The sequence below is a fragment of the Myotis nattereri genome, assembly GCF_964212035.1.
Source record: "Myotis nattereri genome assembly, chromosome: 3".
Lineage (NCBI taxonomy): Eukaryota > Metazoa > Chordata > Mammalia > Chiroptera > Vespertilionidae > Myotis > Myotis nattereri.
In genome coordinates this window covers 38,814,628-38,834,029 of record NC_138077.1, presented here as the reverse complement: position 1 = coordinate 38,834,029, position 19,402 = coordinate 38,814,628, and the positions used below count along the sequence as shown (strand labels likewise).

Sequence of the window (19,402 nt, the reverse complement as noted above, 5' to 3'; positions counted from 1 at the left end):
AAGTGACGCATCTGTGGACGAGAACGCGGTTTGCTGACGAGAGGAAAAAAATGGCTGCTGCCAGGTTAGCCGTTCTTTGCAGGAAAGTGTCAGCCGCCGTGCAGACTTCCAGGTCGTTCATGAGCCGTCAGGTCCCTGCTGGCACAGGGTAAGTGATGTGAGGAGGAGGTGTGGCCCTCTCCAGCTTGGGCTCTTGTCTGGTTGCTGAGATGCTGAGAGCAGCTCAGCGATGGTAAGGTCGTCGGATGGGCTTGAGCCCGAAGCCAACTCGGGGAGGAATGAGTGACTTGGTACCAGGCGCACACAAGGCGTTTCCCTTCCTGCCTCATGTTGTTGCCACCTGCTGTGAACCGGGCTGTCCGTGGGGTCTGCAGACGCCCGGTGCTTGGGCGGTGGGAGTTGGGGAAAGCTTCAGCGGAGAGCTTTTGGCTTTGGGACGGAAAGCTGTGTCGAGCTTGGATGGGTACAGACGAAGGGGCCTTGTTATTCCTGCGACAGGTCACAAAGCTGTTGTTCAGTCATGATGAGTGAATAAATGAAAGTAGCCGCGTAAATGAAAAGCTGCCCTTGCAGGTGGGAGCCAGGAACATCCCACACGCGGGGTTCATTATTTCTGCGAGGTCAGGTTGTCTTCTGGTCAGATCCATCATTTTTCACTTTAGGGTATATGTTTCCTCCCCCTTATTGGCTTGAATGATTTGAATTTTATAAATAGTTGGGTATGTCCGATTTTTTTTTTTCCTAAAAGGAAGTTATGTATGTGCTCTTGAGTCCAGCACAATTATTGAGCATCTATTATATTACAGTGTTCCTACGTATTACATGTAACTTTAGAGATAAGCAGTATGGTTCTCATTTTGCAGAGGCTCAGAGGTTGTAATTTGAATCCATTGTCTCTTCCATCTAGTTATTCTTTTTCTTTAAAAATTAATTTTAGATTTTTTATTAGAATAAATTATGTTCATTTGCAGACAGTTTGGAAATAGGGTCAGGTTTTTTGAAGAAGAAAACAAAAATCAACTCTAATTCTACCACTGAGAGATAAACAGATTTCCTGCCCTTTTTAACTTTGCATATGTACACATATATGTAATCTGTATATATAAAAGCCTGATATGCAAAGTGTCCCCTCAGGAGTTTGACCGACTGGGAGCTCAATTGTTCGCTGTGACATGCGCTGACCACCAGGGGGCGGTGTGGAACGAAGGAAGGCCCTGGCTGGCAGCCACTAGGAACCCTACCCATTCACAAATTTCATGCACTGGGCCTCTAGTTTCAAAATAAAATCAGGACTATATTTACACATATACATTCTTGTGCTCTACCCTTGTTTCCCCAACTTTTTATTTTTCAGAATTTCAGAACAACAGGAAAGTTGTACCAAGAATAATCATATACTCTTTATCTATATTAATCAACCCTTAACATTTTTATTTAAATATATTTTTATTGATTTTGGAGAGGAAGGAAGAGGGAGAGAGAGACAGACATCAATGATGAGAGCGAATCATTGATTGGCTGCCTCCTGCAAGCCCCCCACTGGAAATCGAGCCCACAAGCCAAGCATGTGCCCTTGACTGGAATCAAATCTGGGATCTTTCAGTTCGCAGGCCAATACGATACTCCATCCACTGAGTCAAACCGGCTAGGGCAACCTTTAGCATTTTATTACATTTTTTTAATCACTTTATATCCAGGCCTTTTCCCCCCCTGAACTATTTGAGGCATGTCCTAATTGCAAGCATCATGACACTTCAGCATATATCTCATAAGAACAAGAACAATGTTTTTGTTGTTGTTTTTAATTCTCACTCAAGGATATTTTTCCATTGATTTTCAAAGAGAGTGGAAGAGAGAGGGAAAGACAGAGAGAAATATTGATGTGAAAGAAACACATCGATTGGTTACCTCCTGCACATGCTCTGACCAGGGCCCAAGCTGGGGAGGAACCTGCAACCCAGGTACATGCCCTTGACCAGAATCAAACCTTGGACCCTTCGGTCTGCAGGCCAACACTCTATCCACTGAGCCAGTAATTCACACACTGAAGAATTTAATACTGATACATACTATTATTCCGCTACTATTATAGCCCAAATTCAAATGTCCTCAGTTGTCCTGATAATTTTTTTCTTTCTGTTTTTTTTTTATTCAGGGTCCAAACAGCATTCATTTGTTTGCATTAGTTGTCATGTCTCTTTAATCTTTTAAAATCCAGAATGGTTCCTTTTTTTCTTTCATGACATTGACTTCTTTTTTATAAGATCAGTCTTTTTAGAATATCTCTCTATTTGGGTTTGTCTGATTGTTTCCTCATGATTAGATTCAGGTTAATTTTTTTGGTAGGAATGCAACGCTTGTGACATGCTTCACTATTGTATTTTAAATGATTTACCAGGTCATTAAATATTCTTTAAAAACATGATTTTTAAATTGCCGTATAATAGATTGTCATATGGACACATAATAATTTTTTAAACCACTCATGATTGCACATTTACAATATCAACTTTTTAATATCATATATAATGCTTTAATAGATATTTACATTTATCAGTTTCCATCTATGATATTTCTTTAGTTGAAATTTCTAGATGTGGACTTAGTGATTTAGGGAAGAAACATTGGAGCCTCTAAAACATGTTGCAAAATTAACCTTCAGAATAATTTTAATCTACTCATATGCCCCCCCCCCCCCCCGCAGTTTATGAAGGACCTACATGTTACCTTAAAATATAAATATAAATATATCACCTCTGAAATTATAGGGTAGCAATTGTTTATATATGTTCAATTGCAGGTTTTCTCTTATTGTGTCGCCTAAGAATATACCAAGTGTCACATCTTTACACCAGTGTAGAATACTTCATACCACATTATCAAGGAAAGGACTGGAAGAATTTTTTGATGACCCAAAGAACTGGGGAGAAGAAAAAGTGAAATCTGGTGAGATATTTGGGTTGATTGGTATTAAATATATTTTTTGAACCATCCATCATGTTGGGATTATCTATCCAGTTTAGGAATTACTTGGGTGTTTCTTTTCTTTTATTTCCTTTAGGAATGTCTATTAGCGAAAATTAAAAGGACAATAGGATAGAGTTAATTGTTCCTTGGCAGCTTGACAAAAGGTTTAGAAGAGGAGTAGGCTTAAATTTTTTCACTAAATTGATGCTTGGCTTTGTTTTAGATTTTATTTTTAAAAAATAGTGTTTTTTTACTTTATTATAGAGAGAGAAAGAGAGAGAGGAGAAGGAAGGAAAAAGATAGAGACAGAGAGACAGACAGACATAGATTTGTTGTTCCACTTGTTGATGCATTCAGCAGTTGATTCTTGTATGTGCATTGACCAGGGATTGAACCTGCAACTGTGGTGTATTGGGATGACACTTTAACAAAGTGAACTACCTGATCAGGGCTTAAGTTTTATTTTTTAAAGATAATTGAAAATTAATTTATAATGATGTATTTTTACCTTAAACTGTGAAAATACATTCTATAATTATACTAACATTTTTGAATGCTGATGCCAGTCTCATTACTCATATTTTCATGTGTTAGCTAATTTAACCCCAATTTAATTCTAGTTGCATTTTATACTGTAATATAATAAAGCTATAATATATTTTACAGATGAGGAAACTGGTTTGAAAGGTTAATTTGCGAAAGGACACATAGCTAGAAAATTATTTCATGTTATGAATTTATCATTTTAATAGGAGCTGCATGGACCTGTCAGCAGTTAAGGAATAAAAGTAATGAAGATTTACATAAACTTTGGTAAGTATACTGAGTACATGAACATCTAGATCAAGCATGTCAAACTCAAAGACTAACTAACGGGACAAATAAACAAGGTTTAAGTTTATGTGGGCCGCAAAAAAACAAAAGCTTCAATTTTCATAGAAACGTAGGTTTATTTCGATAGACACATGCTGAATACAAAGGGCTGAAATAAATGAGTAATAGCTAACATAAAATAATAGAATATTCTAATAAAAATTAATATTTTTTCTTTAACATTAACTTACCAGACACTGAATAACTGCACGAATTAATAAGCGTAATGCAAATAAACCTATTTTTCTTGTTCTCTGAAAGCCAAATATTTCCTGTTACACACACCAAACAAGTCAGTCCAAGACTAATGAGGTGGCAATTGGCTGCTAAATATTCGCTGCTACTATTAGTGGAGAGAGATGGTGCGCTTACACAGAAGGCGTCGAAGGCGCATAAGGGAAATGTGTGCAACACGATTATAGTAATCAGTCATGAGTGAACGTTGTAGTTCGTTATTAATATGTATAACAGGATATTGTAAAAATTAAGTTATGAAATTTTTATTAAAACGTTTCTTACATACCGTTATATTGGCTGGGCCACAAAAATATTTGCCCACAGGTCCCGAGTTTGACATGCTTGGTCTCGGTGTTGGAAGCAATTTAGTATAACGAGGAGGTATGAACTTTATGTGCCGTAAGAAATTGAGCAAAGTCGTTTGTCTCACAGTACTGTGGATGGTACATAAGATCATTATAGATTTTATAAATATGACAGGTTAAGTTATATTAAGACAAATGTACCAGAGTTCTCAGGTAGTTGGGAGTTTAGAAATTTTATTGCTACCAGTCATGCTACACCTTTATATTAACAACTAGAGGCCCGGTGCACAAAAATTTGTGCACTCGAAGCGGGGGGGTCCCTCAGCCTGGCCTGCGCCCATTCACAGTCCAGGACCCCTTGGGGGATGTCCACTTGTCGACTTAGGCCCACTCCCCGGGGGATCAGGCCTAAGCTTGCAGTCAGACATCCTTCTGGCAGCCAGGGAGCCCTTGGGGGATGTCCGACTAAAGGCTTAGGCCCCCAAGGGATCAGGTCTAAACCATTAGTTGGACATTCTTAGTGCTGCCACGGAGGTGGGTGAGGCCCCTGCCACCACCACTGCACTGGCCAGCCATGAGCCAGCTTCTGGCTGAGTGGCACTCCCCATATGGAAGTGCACTGACCACCAGCGGGCAGCTCCTGCATTGAGCATCTGCCCCCTGGTGGTCAGTGTGCATCATAGCAACCGGTCATTCTGCCATTCAGTCAATGTGCATATTAGCCTTTTATTATTATTATATAGGTTGTCCCTAGCTTCCCCCTTTTGCCCCCTCTACCCAGCTCTTGCCCCCCCACTTCTCTCTGGCCATCACCATACTGTTGTCTGTGTCCATGGGTTGTGCATATATTTGGCTAATCCCTTCTTTAAATTCACTTCTTTAAATTTTTATTTTCAGATAAGTGCTTATAACTGCACTATTATATATTTTCTATTATATCATTTAGAATTAAGATATTTTTAAATTGAACCCTTGTAAATTTTAGCACAATTTAATAAATTATGCTAGAAGCAATTAGATTTTTCATGTAATGCAGATACATTTAAATTAATATTTTATTAACTTTTAATTTTCTAATATTTTAATTTGAAATAATCTCAGACATGTAAAAAAAACTATAAAATACTACAGCATATTATATGTACCCTTCATCAAATTTATTAGGTGTTAATAATTTAAACATAGCCATTATACAACTAACAAAATTTGGAATATATTTTTCTTATAATCTCTTTAATGTTACTTAATCCATTTACTTTGTTTTTGTTAATCTTCACCCAAGGATATTTTTCCATTGAATTTTAGAGAGAGTGAGGGAAAGGGAGAGACACATTGATTGGTTGCCTCCTGCACATGCTTTGATAGGGACTGGGGATCAAGCCAGCAACTGAGGTACATGCCCTTGACTGGAATCGAACCTGGGACCCTTCAGTCCATGGGCTAATGCTCTATCCACTGAGCAAAACAGGCTGCAGCTTAATTCATTTACTTTTAATCTATATGTGTCTTTATATTTAAAGTGGGTTTTGTTTTTGATTCACCCTCATAATCTGTCTTGGCTTCTGGGGCTTCTGGGTCCTGCCTTCCTTGCCACCAGGGACCCGATTGGGTCCCTGGGCAGCAAGATGGGGCCAGCTCCTGGGGCTTCTGGGGCGGGGCTGCCTTGCCACCAGGGACCCGCCAATGGGGTCCCGAGCGGCAAGGCGGGGCTGGGCCTGCCCTGGATGTCAGCGTGCTGGCAGTTTGGGCTGTCCTGCCCTACCTGCAGTATGCAAATTAGCTGCCATCTTTGTTGGCGGTTAATTTTCATATCACACTGATTAGCCAATGGAAGGCGTAGCGAAGGTATGGTCAATTACTATATTTGTCTATTATTAGATAGGAGGATTCCAGTAAGCTAATAAAGTGAAATGGACAAGAGTTGGTCACATTTAGGCCTTCTTCCTCTTTATTATCTTTTGCATGATCTGAAATCTTTAGCTTATTTGCTTTGGAAAACTGTGTTGGAGGGTGCATTTAATTGGGAATTTATGTAGATTTTCAGGCAGTTTCTCCTGATGAATTAGAGTTGAGAGGATTTAAGACAGGGTTGTATTTTTTTAAAATATATTTTATTGATTTTTTTACAGAGAGAAAGTGAGAGGGATAGAGAGTTAGAAACATCGATCAGCTGCCTCCTGCACACCCCTCACTGGGGATGTGCCCGCAACCAAGGTACATGCCCTTGACCAGAATTGAACCTGGGACCCTTCAGTCCGCAGGCTGACGCTCTAGCCACTGAGCCAAACCGGTCAGGGCGACAGGGTTGTATTTTTTTTTTTTTAACATATTTCTTTATTGACTTCAGAGAGGAAGGGAGAAGGAGAGAGAGATAGAAACATCAATGATGAGAGAGAATCATTGATCGGCTGCCTCCTGCACGCCCCCTACTGGGGATCGAGCCCGCAACCCAGGCATGTGCCCTTGGCTGGAATCGAACCTGGGACCCATTTGTCCGCAGGCTGATGCTCTATCCACTGAGCCAAGCCGGCTAGGGCGACAGGGTTGTATTTTAATTGACTGTGTGTGTGTATATATATATATATATATATATATATATATATATATGTAAAATTTTTTTTTATTGAGGTATAATTGATGTAACATATTAGTTTCAGGTGTACAATGCAATCATTCAGTATTTGTATATATTGCAAAATGATCATCGCAGTAAGCCTAGGTAACATCCATCACCACACATAGTACAAATCTTTTTTCCTGAGATGAGAACTTTTGTGATCCACTCTGCTAGCTACTTTCAAATATGCAATACAATAGTATTAACTGTAGTCATGTGACTTACTCATTTTATAACTAGACATTTGTACTTTTTGACCCCCTTCACATATTTTGCCCACCCTCCCACCCCTACATTAAATGACAGTATTTAGCCAAAAATATGTTTTGTTTGGGCTTTACTATATTTTTTAAAGTGAGAGATTTCACACAAAAGTAAAGATTTCTGGCTGCTCTTTAATAATCAGACCTGTGATCTGGCAGCACTGGCCGCATGACTACAACTGGCTGGTCCATGCAGCCACTGCTCGGAGCAGTGCATGTCACTTCTCACCCATCCTCTTCTTCCACCACGGTCACCTCACTCGTAATTGTTATCTGGCTAAGCACCGGAGTAGGCATTTAAAGTTTTATCCCCTACTTACAGGGTTATTTCTCTTTCAGGGCAGATTATAGAATTATAAAATGCTTGTAAGAACCACAGATACTATAGGTGTATCGTGTGATACAATGAGAAATATCCATTTGGTTTTTGTCCCCGTTCATAGACACAGCTCCTAAACCCCTTGATATTTCCTGAGTGATAGGAGTGTCTTTTGTTCAAATTAGGCAACTCTTGGTGAGGGAATGGTGTCTCAGAATGGTCGCTGGGCACCAGGAAGAACAAGGCAGGAGTGAAGGGTGGAGCTTTCAGGCTCACCACTCCCCTTACCTCTGCGAAGGGGTAGAGCTACTGGAGATTGAGTTCAGTCATTAGTGGTCAGTGATTTGGTCTATAGTGCCCACATAATGAAACCTCCATAAAAATCCCTAAGCAGTTGGGTTTGGAGAGCTTGTAGTTTGTTGAACACATGGAGGGGGCATGCCTTGAGAAAGCATAGCAACTCTGCATCTCTTCCATTGGGATGTTCTGAGTTGTATCCTTTGTACTAAACCAGTAATAGTAAGTAAAGTGCTTTCCTGAGTTCTGTGAGCCAGTCTACCAAATTCCTGAACCCAAGGAGGGGGTCGTTGGAACTCCCACTTTACAGCGGGTCAGCCAGATGTGTGGTAGCCCTGGAACTTGCTGTTGGCATCTGAAGTGGGGGACAGTCTTATGGAGTGAGCCCTTAACTCTGTGGAATCTAATGCTAACTCCAGGTAGTGTCAGAGTTGGAGAAGGGGTGCTGGGAAAGACAACACATTTGGTATCAAGAGGATGGAAAAGCGGTTAATGGGGGGGGGGGGGGGGCAAAGAGGGAGAAAAAACTCTCATTTGGTGTCAGAGTGTTATGTGTAAACCAGCACAGATTTATTATAGACAAATAAGTCTCATTAAAATAAGATGTGTAATATGTGCCTAAAGCATTGTTACTGTGAGTTATTAGTAAAAGGCTAGTTAGGGCTGTTTCAATATTCATCGTGGCTGGCCCTGGCCAGGTAGTTCAGTTGGTTAGAGTGTTGTCCTGATACACCAAGGTTGTGGGTTCAATCCCTGGTCAGGGCACATATAAGAATCAACAAGCAAATGCATAAATAAGAGGAACAACAAATTGATGTTTTTTTTCTCTCTCAAATCAATTTTTTAAACAAATTTCATCATGGAAAAAACCAAACAATCTATCTTCTGCCACATACTGTCTTTTTATTGCATAAAGGACCCCAGTTCCTTTGTCTCCTGTTCAGTGCTCTCCACATTTATTTCCTTTACTTTCCTTCAGCTCTAATTCTTTTTTTTTTTTATTGCTTAAAGTATTACAAAGAATATTACATATGTCTCCTTTTTTTCCCCACCCTTGACAATCCCCTGGCCTCCCCCACCCCCCAGTGTCTTATGCCCATTGGTTATGCTTATACGCATGCATACAAGCCCTTCGGTTGATCTCTTAGCCACCCCCCTCCTGCCCTCCCACCCTTCCTGGCCTTGCTGCTGTAGTTTGACAGCCTGTTTGAGGCAGCTCTGCCTCTGTATCTATTTTTGTTCATAAGTTTATAATGGTCTTTATTATCCAGAAATGAGTGAGATCATGTGGTATTTTTCCTTCATTGACTGGCATATTTCACTTAGCATAATGCTCTCCAGTTCCATCCATGCTGTTGCAAATGGTAAGAGTTCCTTCTTTTTTACAGCAGCATAGTATTCCATCGTGTAGATGTACCACAGTTTTCTAATCCATTCATCTACAGATGGGCACTTAGGCTGTTTCCAGATCTTAGCTATGGTGAATTGTGCTGCTATGAACATAGGGGTGCATATATCCTTTCTGACTGGTGTTTCTGGTTTCTTGGGATATATTCCTAGAAGTGGGATCACAGGGTCAAATGGGAGATCCATTTTCAGTTTTTTGAGGAAACTCCATACTGTCTTCCATAGTGGCTGCACCAGTCTGCATTCCCACCAGCAGTGCACAAGTGTTCCTTTTTCTCCACATCCTCTCCAGCACTTGTCGTTTGTTGATTTGTTGATGATAGCCATTCTGACAGGTGTGAGATGGTATCTCATTGTTGTTTTGATTTGCATCTCTCAGATGATTAGTGACTTTGAGCATGTTTTCATATGTCTCTTGGCTTTCTGAATGCCCTCTTTTAAAAGGTGTCTATTTAGGTCCTTTGCCCATTTTTTGATTGGATTGTTTATCTTCCTTTTGTTGAGTTGTATGAGTTCCCTATAAATGTTGGAGGTTAAACCCTTATCAGTGATAGCATTGGCAAATATGTTCTTCCATGTAGTGGGCTTTCTTGTTGTTTTGTTGATGGTTTCTTTTGCTGTGCAGAAACTTTTTATTTTGATGTAGTCCCATTTGTTTATTTTCTCTTTAGTTTCCAATGCCCTAGTATCTGTATCGGTGAAGAAATTGCTTCGGCATATGTCTGAGATTTTGTCGCCTTTGGATTCTTCTAGTATTTTTATGGTTTCCCTCGTATATTTAAGTCCTTTATCCATTTTGAGTTAATTTTTGTGTATGGTGTAAGTTGGTGGTCTAGTTTCATTTTCTTGCATGTATCTGTCCAATTTTCCCAACACCATTTATTGAAGAGACTATCTTGACTCCATTGTATGTTCTTGCCTCCTTTGTCAAATATTAATTGAGCGTATTGGTTGGGGCTGATTTCTGGGCTCTCTATTCTATTCCACTGATCTATATGCCTATTCTTGTGCCAGTACCAGGCAGTTTTGAGAACAGTGGCTTTGTAATTCAGCTTGATATCTGGTATTGAGATCCCACCTACTTTGTTCTTTCTCAGGATCGCTGCAGCTACTCGGGGCCGTTTTTTATTCCAGATGAATTTTTGGAGAGTTCGTTCTAGGTCTGTGAAATATGCCATTGGTATTTCAGCTCTAATTCTTAATCAAACAGTTATTCACAAAACCTACCTTCACTTCAGCTTGCTACTCAGTAACTTTGATTCATCTTTGCTTTCCTTTCCAGTCTTACAAATCACATCTCTGTGAAGCTTTTCTTGATCATCTTGTCTAGAAGAAACGTCTCCTCTCTCCCACTTACTCCTCTGGTACTTGTCTGTATCACTCATACACCACATCACATTGCAGCTCCGGAGGCCGCCTGGTGGAGTAATAATAGAGAAGGTTTTGCACACGGGAGCCCAGGATTTGAAGCTTGAATTAGTCATGTGCTCGAGAATACCCTGCTTCTCTCAGCCTTGGTTTCTTCATTTAGAAAGTGGCCATAATAACCACAAAGGGTAGTTGTAAGAATTAAATGAAAATGATGTAAAGTGTGTAACACAGTGCTTAGCATTAACAGGCACTGACTGGATCATTTATCTTTCATCTCTCCACTTGGAATATAGGGGTTATGTTTTATGCTTTTTTGTAACTCTCTTGGCACTTAATACAATATGTGATGCATGGAAAATTTATTGAACAAATGAGTAAGAGTAGATATAGCTCTGTTTAAAGGATTATTCCTTGTAATGATATTCTGTATATCGAGATTTCTAAAAGACTTTTGAGAACAGATCATTAATTTTTATGTCAAAAATCACAACTTTAGCCCTGGCCAGCATGGCTTGGAACGTCGTCCTATACACTGAGGGGTGACAGGTTCGATTCCCCAGTCAGAGTACATATCCAGGCTTTGGGTTCGATCCCTGGTTGGGGCGTGTGTGGGAGGCAGTTGATCAATGTTTCTCACAGTCATGTTTATCTCTCTCTCTCTCTCTCCCTCCCTTCCTCTCTCTAAGATCAATAAAATAAAAATAAAAAAATTTTAAATTGCAACTTTATTAATGTTGTCACAGAATAGCATTACAAGCTCTGTGTTTTGATGTAGGTATGTCCTACTGAAAGAAAGAAACATGCTCCTAACTCTAGAGCAGGAGGCCAAGAGGCAGATCCTACCAATGCCAAGCCCGGAGCGGCTGGAAAAAGTAAGGCTGCGGGAGGCTGGCTGTTCTGTGGGGTAAAATTAACGGGAGGGAGTGAATGATTCCTATGTTTCCTGTCAAATACATGTTTTCTATTTCTGCTTGATGTTTAGTAAATATACAGAGTTGTATAACCATCACTACTGCCTAATTTTAGAACATTTCCATCACCTCAAACGGAATCTTGTGCCCATCTGCAGTCACTTCCCATTCCTCCCTACAACTCGCAACGTACGGGTGGACATGTGTTTGTATTTCTCTTGGGTAGATACCTACGGGTGAAATTGCAGGAGATTTTGATGGAATGGCTCTTGGACAAAAATATTCATAGGTTTTCTGTGGCATAATCTTTATATGTTCTCTTTCTTTGGAATTCTGTTGTAGGTGATTGAAATTATATCTTTCTGTTCTCTTCTCAGGTAATAGAATCCATGGATGCACTCGATAAAGTTGTCCAGGAACGAGAAGATGCCCTAAGGCTCCTTCAGACGGGTCAAGAAAAACCTAGACCTGGTGCCTGGAGAAAAGACATCTTTGGAAGAATCATCTGGTACATAGTTGACATTGTGGCTTTTCTCAGATGAGAGTGGAAGCCCCTTGCTGCTCCCTGTCCAATATCTCACTGTAGAAGGTGTATTAGCTGTATTAGAGATCTGTCTAATACAAACAGAGGTCCCAAAACCGCCTTAGAGCTCCAGAATGTGAATGAGGGTAGGTGTATCTAGTAGTCCAGGCATCCCGTTCTCGTAATTCAGTTATCTAAAGGTGCTCTATCACAGCCGTTCTTAATCTTCTTCTGTGAATCAAATGATCTTTGGAGGATTTGATGACAGTTACAGATCCTTTTCCCAGAAAAATGTGTAGTGTATATGTAATTCAGAGGGTGATAAATGCCATGAAGCTAATTTTAAGACACAAGCCTGTCCTCTTTACTCTTTGAGAACCTAGGCTTATTGAAAAGAAGTTTTTGAGGAATAGACCACATGAGCCAGGATAAGCCCTAGAACAGTGGTTCTCAACCTTCCTAATGCCGCGACCCTTTAATACAGTTCCTCATGTTGTGGTGACCCCCAATTTCATTGTTACAAATTGAACATAATTAAAGCATAGTGATTAATCACAAAAACAATATGTAATTATATATGTATTTTCCGATGGTCTTAGGAGACCCCTGTGAAAAGGTCGTTTGACCCCCAGGTTGAGAACCGCTGCCCTAGAACAAGTTATGAAACAGTTTAATCTTGTCTCCTAAGTCTGGTTCCCAAAGTCCTACCAGACCTTGGGAAAAGATCTGATAATAAACATTTATACTGAGATGGAAATAATTGAAAAGACCCAGTGTGTTCTCTCTCTGCCAGGGGTTTGAGCTGCCAAAAGGAAACATTGTTAATAGAATTTTAAACATTGGCCAGCAAAATGGAGAAGGCATTTTGGGTGGTTGAAATTACATTACATAATGTTGCTTACTCATTAGATGAGTTCTTTAATGGCGTTTGGGGTAATGGAGCTGCCTGGGGCCACATTTAGGAGAGTAGCTGTGCAGTCTTAACCATGTAATCCAGTGCAGAAAAGAGATAAATTGCTAAAACATCTAACCAAATACTCTGAAGTATTTTATTTTCTACTAATTCTTATTTGGATTAATCCAGTTTTGGTCAGTTTGGAAAGGGTGGGAATGCGGAGAGAATCTGTGTCAATTTTAGAATCTCTAAGAGTGTTATTCTCTTCAAGGGTTTTTTATTTTGCTTTCAATTTATTGACAACATATTTAGTCCAAAGAAAGCTAAAACTGTGTCGGTTTGCAAATGTATTAAATGTTTTCTGTAAGGCGATACCTTCTTGCTTTCTTTGCAGGCACAAGTTCAAACAGTGGCCTATACCTTGGTACCTAAATAAAAGGTACAACAGGAAACGATTCTTTGCAATGCCCTATGTGGAACATTTTGACAGGTGAGCACAAGCGCCCTTACTAATGAAACATCCTTACATCAGATGACATGTCTTACATAAATAAGTATATATTCATTGTGGAAAAAATAGAAAAATCAGGTAAAAAAAAAAATTAAAGTTTTGTATAATCTCACCATCCAGAAATAGTCTTCTATTAACTTTCTAGTGTAGCGGTTGCCAACTGGTGGTCCGTGAGGTCCGAAAGGTTGGCGACCACTGGTTTAAGGAAACCTTTGGAGCAGTGGTCACCAATTGGTGGTCTGAGGACCACTGGTGGTCCGCAATGTCTGAAAGGTTGGCAACCACTGTTCTAGTGTATATCTTTTAAAAGTTTTATTGCCTTTCTATTCTTCAGTCTATATGTAAGTAAATGGTTAAATCTTTCTATAATGTTAAAAGGAAGGTCCAGATACTTTAGTTGCATAAAATGTGAGCTAATGTTATTGCAAGGTTGATGAAACCCCAGAACTTCTATTGGAAGGGAGAATTGCAGGTTTGTGGTTTCCAGGGAAAGGGTGCCACTCAACTCCCTAACTGTGGCTACCAAAAAAGCACAAGAATGTGGAAACTACAGAGTTACTGGCTAAAGTTGCTCAAGTTCAGAATTCAAGGCAGGAAAGCAGCTGGAAATTTAAGGGGAGATCCTAGCAGCACAAGAACCACAGCTTTTAAGAACTGCCTTACATAGCATGTCCAACTTTCAGCAAGATTTCTTTAAACACTGACTTTCTCCTCCAAAAACTTGTTTCCATATCCAAAAATAAAAAACTATAAAAAATAATTTAAATAGGAATGAAATACATATTTAAACTGATCTTAAAGGTATTTTAGTATGCTTTAGAATCACAGTTTAAAATGTATCTACCCCACCAAACCAGCTACCTTTCTTTATTTCTAGTTTTATCTATTGTGGTGGTGGTGTGATTTATAGTAAGAAATATGTATTTACCTTGTCCCTGTTTCTGTCTCAGAGCTCCTAAACCCATTTCTTAATGCCAGAAAAATAGAAAGAGAATGTCTTTTGTTAATGTTAATGATGCCTTTTGGAAGCCACTCAAGGTTGGGGGCTGGCTACCAGGGAAACCAACCTTGACTAGATGATTGAAACTTTCAATTCCAGCCCCTGATTTCTGGGGAAGGGAGAGGGGCGGAGGTTGAATCTATTGCCAGTGGTCAATAATTTCACCAGTAGTGCCTATGTGATGTTGCCTCCATAAAAAGAAAATACCAAGAGGACAGGGTTTGGAGAGTTGGTTTGGTGAGCAGATGGAGATTTGGGGAGAGTGGTGGCTTGAGGGAGAGGCCATGGAAACTCCACCCTTTCCCCCAAACCTTGTGCTATGCATGTCATTTGACAGTCTGTTCCTGAGTGATATCCTTTTATAACAAATCAGTTGGTGAGTAAACAGGTTTCCTTAGTTCTGTGATCTGTTCTAGCCAGTCAGTTAAGAAGTACAGGTAACAACTTGGATTTGTAACTGGTGTTTGAAGTCCGAGGAGGGAGTCGTTGGAAGTGTAGGTGACAACCTCTAGCACCATCCCTGGGTAGGTAGTATGAGAATTGAGTCGAATTCTCCACACACTGGTGGTGTCTGACCATTGCTTGTTGGTGGTGTGGGAAACCCCACCACCAGTGAAATTAGGTCCAAAACCCATTTATCTACAGTAGAGGCCTGGTGCATGAAATTTGTGCACTCAGGGATGAGGGGTCTCTTAGCCTGGCCTATGACCTCTCACAGTCTGGGAGCCCTCGGGGGATGTCCGACTGATGGCTTCGGCCTGCTCCCCGGGGGGATTGGGCCTAAGCTGGCAGTCAGACATCCCTCTGGCAGCCCAGGAGCCCTGGGGGATGTCTACTTGCCAGCAGGGAGCAGGCCTAAGCTGCAGTCTGACATCCTTAGTGCTGCTGAGGAGGCAGGAGAGGCTCCCACCACCACCACTGTACTGGCAGCCATCAGCCTGGCTTGTGGCTGAGCAGAGCCACCCCCTGTGGGAGCACACTGACCACCAGAGGGCAGCTCCTGCATCGAGTATCTGCCCCCTGGTGGTCAGTGTGTGTCGTAGTGACCAATCATTCTGCTTGTAGGGTTAGTTTGCATATTACCCTTTTATTATATAGGATAGAGGCCTGGTGCATGGGATGGGGCTGGCTGGTTTGCCCTGAAGGGTGATCCGGATCAGGGTGGGGGTCCCGCTGGGGGGCCTGGGCAGCCTGGGTGAGGGGCTGATGGCTGTTTGCAGGCTGGTCAAGCCTTCCCCAGTGGGGACCCTCACCCCATGGAGGTTTGGCCAGCCTGGGTGAGGGGCTGATGGCTGTTTTCAGGCTGGTCACACACCCTTTAGGATGGGGGGTTCCCACTGGGGTGCCTGGCCAGTCTGGGTGAGGGGCTGAGGGCCGTTTTCAGACTGGCCAAGCCTCCCCGGCGACAGAAGCTCCCAGCCTCTCCTTTTATTCTTTTTTTTAATTTTTTATTCTTGGATTTATTTACCTTCTATAATTGAAACTTTGTAGCCTTGAGAGGAGCTCGGAGCCGGCCAGGTAGGGCCTGAGGGAAGCTTGGCTTCCTTCATCACTAGGGGCAACCCAGCCTCATGCTCACTCCAGCTCTGTGGCTGGCTGAAAGCAGATGTCTTTGGTTTATTTACCTTTTATAATTGAAACTTGGTTGCTTTGAGTGGAGCTCAGAGCCGGGCCACGGCAGGCGGGAAGCTTGGCTTCCTCCATCATTGGGGCAACCAAGCCTCCTGCTTGCTCCAGCTCCATGGCTGCCAGCCGCCATCTTGGTTGGGTTAATGTGCATATAGTCTCTCTGATTGGCTGGTGGGCATGGCTTAAGGCATAGTGAAGGTACGGTCAATTTGCATGTTTGTCTTTTATTAGTGTAGATACCCATTCTAAGTCAATACTAAATGTCATTCATCTTTTTCATCACCGGTGCTCTAGATTGTCAGTCCTTGATTTTTCTTGCAAAATGTCTCCAGGATTTGCCTTTCCTCCTCCCACTCTCTCTGCCCTAGTGCAGTCCCTCTTTATCAAGTTGAATTGTTGGACACCTTTCTTGCTTGAGTCTGTTCAGATATTGCTTCCATTCAGACTAATTTTCCTTACACCGTTTTATCACATCATTGCTTTTGAGACCTTAGAACTGTAGTTTCTTATCTACAGGATAAAATCCAAGCCTCTTTTCACCCAGTGTTCCCACAGTTCAGTCTTAGTACTCACCCTGCACCAGTCAGACCTTTTTTCTGGTTTCCTAAACATAACTTGTTCGTTTTCTTTTGCTGCTTCTTCCTGTTCCTACAGCTTTGAAGTCTCTCCATCTATGCACATTTTAAGACCCAGTTCAGATGCTAAGTGATTGAAAATAATCTTAACTGCACTGGTTGTTTTTTTTTTTTGCCAAGCCTAATGTTTTCCCATTTGATCTTTCCACCCTTAGTCATGTAAGGAGAAGCTATAAATAATATGACTTTTATTTTATTTAATTTTTTTTAGATATTTCTTTATTGATTTTAGAGGAAGGGAAAAGGAGAGATAGAAACATCAGTGATGAGAGAGAATCATTGATTGGCTGCCTACTGCACACCCCCTACTGGGGATTGAGCCCGCAACCCAGGCATGTGCCCTTGGCCGGAATGGAACCTGGGACCCCTCAGTCCTCAGGCTGACGCTCTATCCACTGAGCCAAGCCGGCTAGGGCAATAATATGACTTTTAACCAGTTAACTGCCACGCATCCAAAATGGAAACCTCCCCATTTCTTCCATGTGCACTGGAATATTTACGAATTTAAGTTACCATAATTTTCTTTACAAACCCAGAAATGTCACTAACAAGACTGATTTTAAAATTGGGCAATGAATTGATACGTGAGGTTTGCGGCTATAGATGCGCGTGGTGTGTGGAGAAGGTCCGCCGCTTGCGTCTTTAGACGCTTATGGAGTACAAAGGGTTAAAACAATGTATGAGAAATTATGAATCCAGTGTTACTCTTACAGGCTTTATACTCATTCTTATTATTCTCTTTTCGAAAGTGCCTTTTTTAGTCTTCAAAGCATGTACTGTAATCTCTCAAATATTCTTAAGAATAACCTTTATTCTTCCAGATATGGTTATTATAAGTGGCCAAAATTTAGTTGGAGCAAAGATTAATGAATAGAAGGGTAATCTGATTTCAACTTTCTTTAATCTTACATTTACATTATATTTAATTTACAAGGTAGCTTATATCATGTGTTTGTTTTTTGTTGTCTTCTCCCAAGTGTAACCCTTATCTCCAATTTCTGTGACCTCTACCATAGCACTGGCATATTAGTTATTCAGTACTTGTTTCTGTGTTAAATTTTAGCTTCAGTGCTGTAGAGGCTTGGCATCCATAAACTTACCATTTATAGTTTTGACAATTCTTACGTGACCCTAGAGGTCAACATAATATAGCTGAGGTTCAAAATGCCTCATGGGATGCTGATGGGTACAAGCAACCTCACTTAGAGTGGTGACTCTGAGCATCATCTCTAGACAGGGCTTTATTCTCTCTGTTGTAGGAGAAAGGCTATGCTATACTGAGTGCTACTCGAAATTAGGGAATTCCCAGAAGTCTCAGGATGTAAAAAATCTGATGTAGTCAGTAAAATTGTAGTGATTTTAAATAAGGTAGAAAGATAGATCATTCTTTTACAGGGTCAGAAGATCTGTTCATTCATTCTAGGCAGGAAATAAGGAGAATTGCTGCAGGGTTATAGATGCTTTTGATTTCACATTTATCTTTGACCTGTAGGTTTATAGTGATTGTTCCAGTTTTATAATATACATGACACACCTAATATTGAAACTGTCAGGATTCAGGCTTTAAGTAATTGATTTGGACATAGTTTGACAGTATTGACTAACAGAGAAAGATTTCTGTATAATTTGCTGTTACTTTTATTCTAGACTGAAACGGGAGAAACACGCCCGGATCCAAATAAGGAAGAGAAATTTAGAGAAAAAGAAAGCAAAACTTCTTCAGGAAAAGTTTCCACATCTTTCTGAAGCCCAGAAGTCAAGTCTTGTCCAAGATGTCTGAACTCTTAATTTACCAATTTGTTTTTCTTACATAAACAATATGTATACGAAAGTAACTATATGTCAAGTGGTTTATAAAGAAACCATATTTTAGTCAAATGACTAGCAACTGTTTTAAGTGTTAATATGGCCTGCTAATTTTGGAAGTGGTCATGCTTCTATCAAATTTTTAAAAAATCAGGTATCAAGTTCAGGTTACATTTCCATTTTATAAATTACTAGTGGCCTGGTGCACAGAATTGTGCCCATTGAACGGAAATTAATCAGAAGAAAGATTTGTGTGGTAATTATGTTACTGCAAAAAATTACATGTCAAAATAGTATATATAATACCCTATATAATCCTATATAAAAAAGAGCTAATATGCTAATTAGACCAGACAGCAGAATGACCATCCGGACACAGCTGGGGCTGCAAGGGCTGAGCCCCTTGCAAGAATCTTGTGCATCGGGGCTCTAGTAGTAGTATAAAATTAAAACGTGTGCAATTGGTGCCAGCGAGAGCTTTATATGAATCACGCATGCACAAGTCAACATTTATTTTTAACACATTGTTTGCGGGTAGTTTTTATTGCGTGCTAACAGGTGGCGTGGGCCATTTTTGCTAATTTTTTGCACAAATGGTAACGTTCAGTAAAATTACGATAACTTTAGTTTACGTATTTATACGTTACCCGCATTCTACCGCTAGTCTATAAAAAACGTGTCCCACGCTCTACTACACTGGTAGAACGTATAAATACGTAAAACGTATAAATACGTTTCCCGCATACAATGTGTTAAATTGCCAGTACACATCATGTGTACCAGATGGCTGGTTGGTCACTTAGCCTTTTATATATATAGATGACATCTAAGCAGAC

The 19,402-nt window shown here is 40.5% G+C and overlaps 1 protein-coding gene across 1 annotated transcript; it reads left to right on the top strand.

The window, feature by feature from the left end:
* Position 1: 1 nt before the first annotated feature.
* On the top strand, positions 2–18,641 carry MRPL47 (mitochondrial ribosomal protein L47). Its single transcript, XM_081086944.1, has 7 exons — positions 2–148; positions 2,801–2,946; positions 3,720–3,780; positions 11,432–11,528; positions 11,945–12,075; positions 13,380–13,475; positions 18,408–18,641. The coding sequence occupies exons 1-7, from the start codon at positions 51–53 to the stop codon at positions 18,538–18,540; spliced, it is 762 nt and encodes a 253-aa protein (XP_080943070.1). The 5' UTR covers positions 2–50; the 3' UTR covers positions 18,541–18,641.
* Positions 18,642–19,402: the final 761 nt, after the last annotated feature.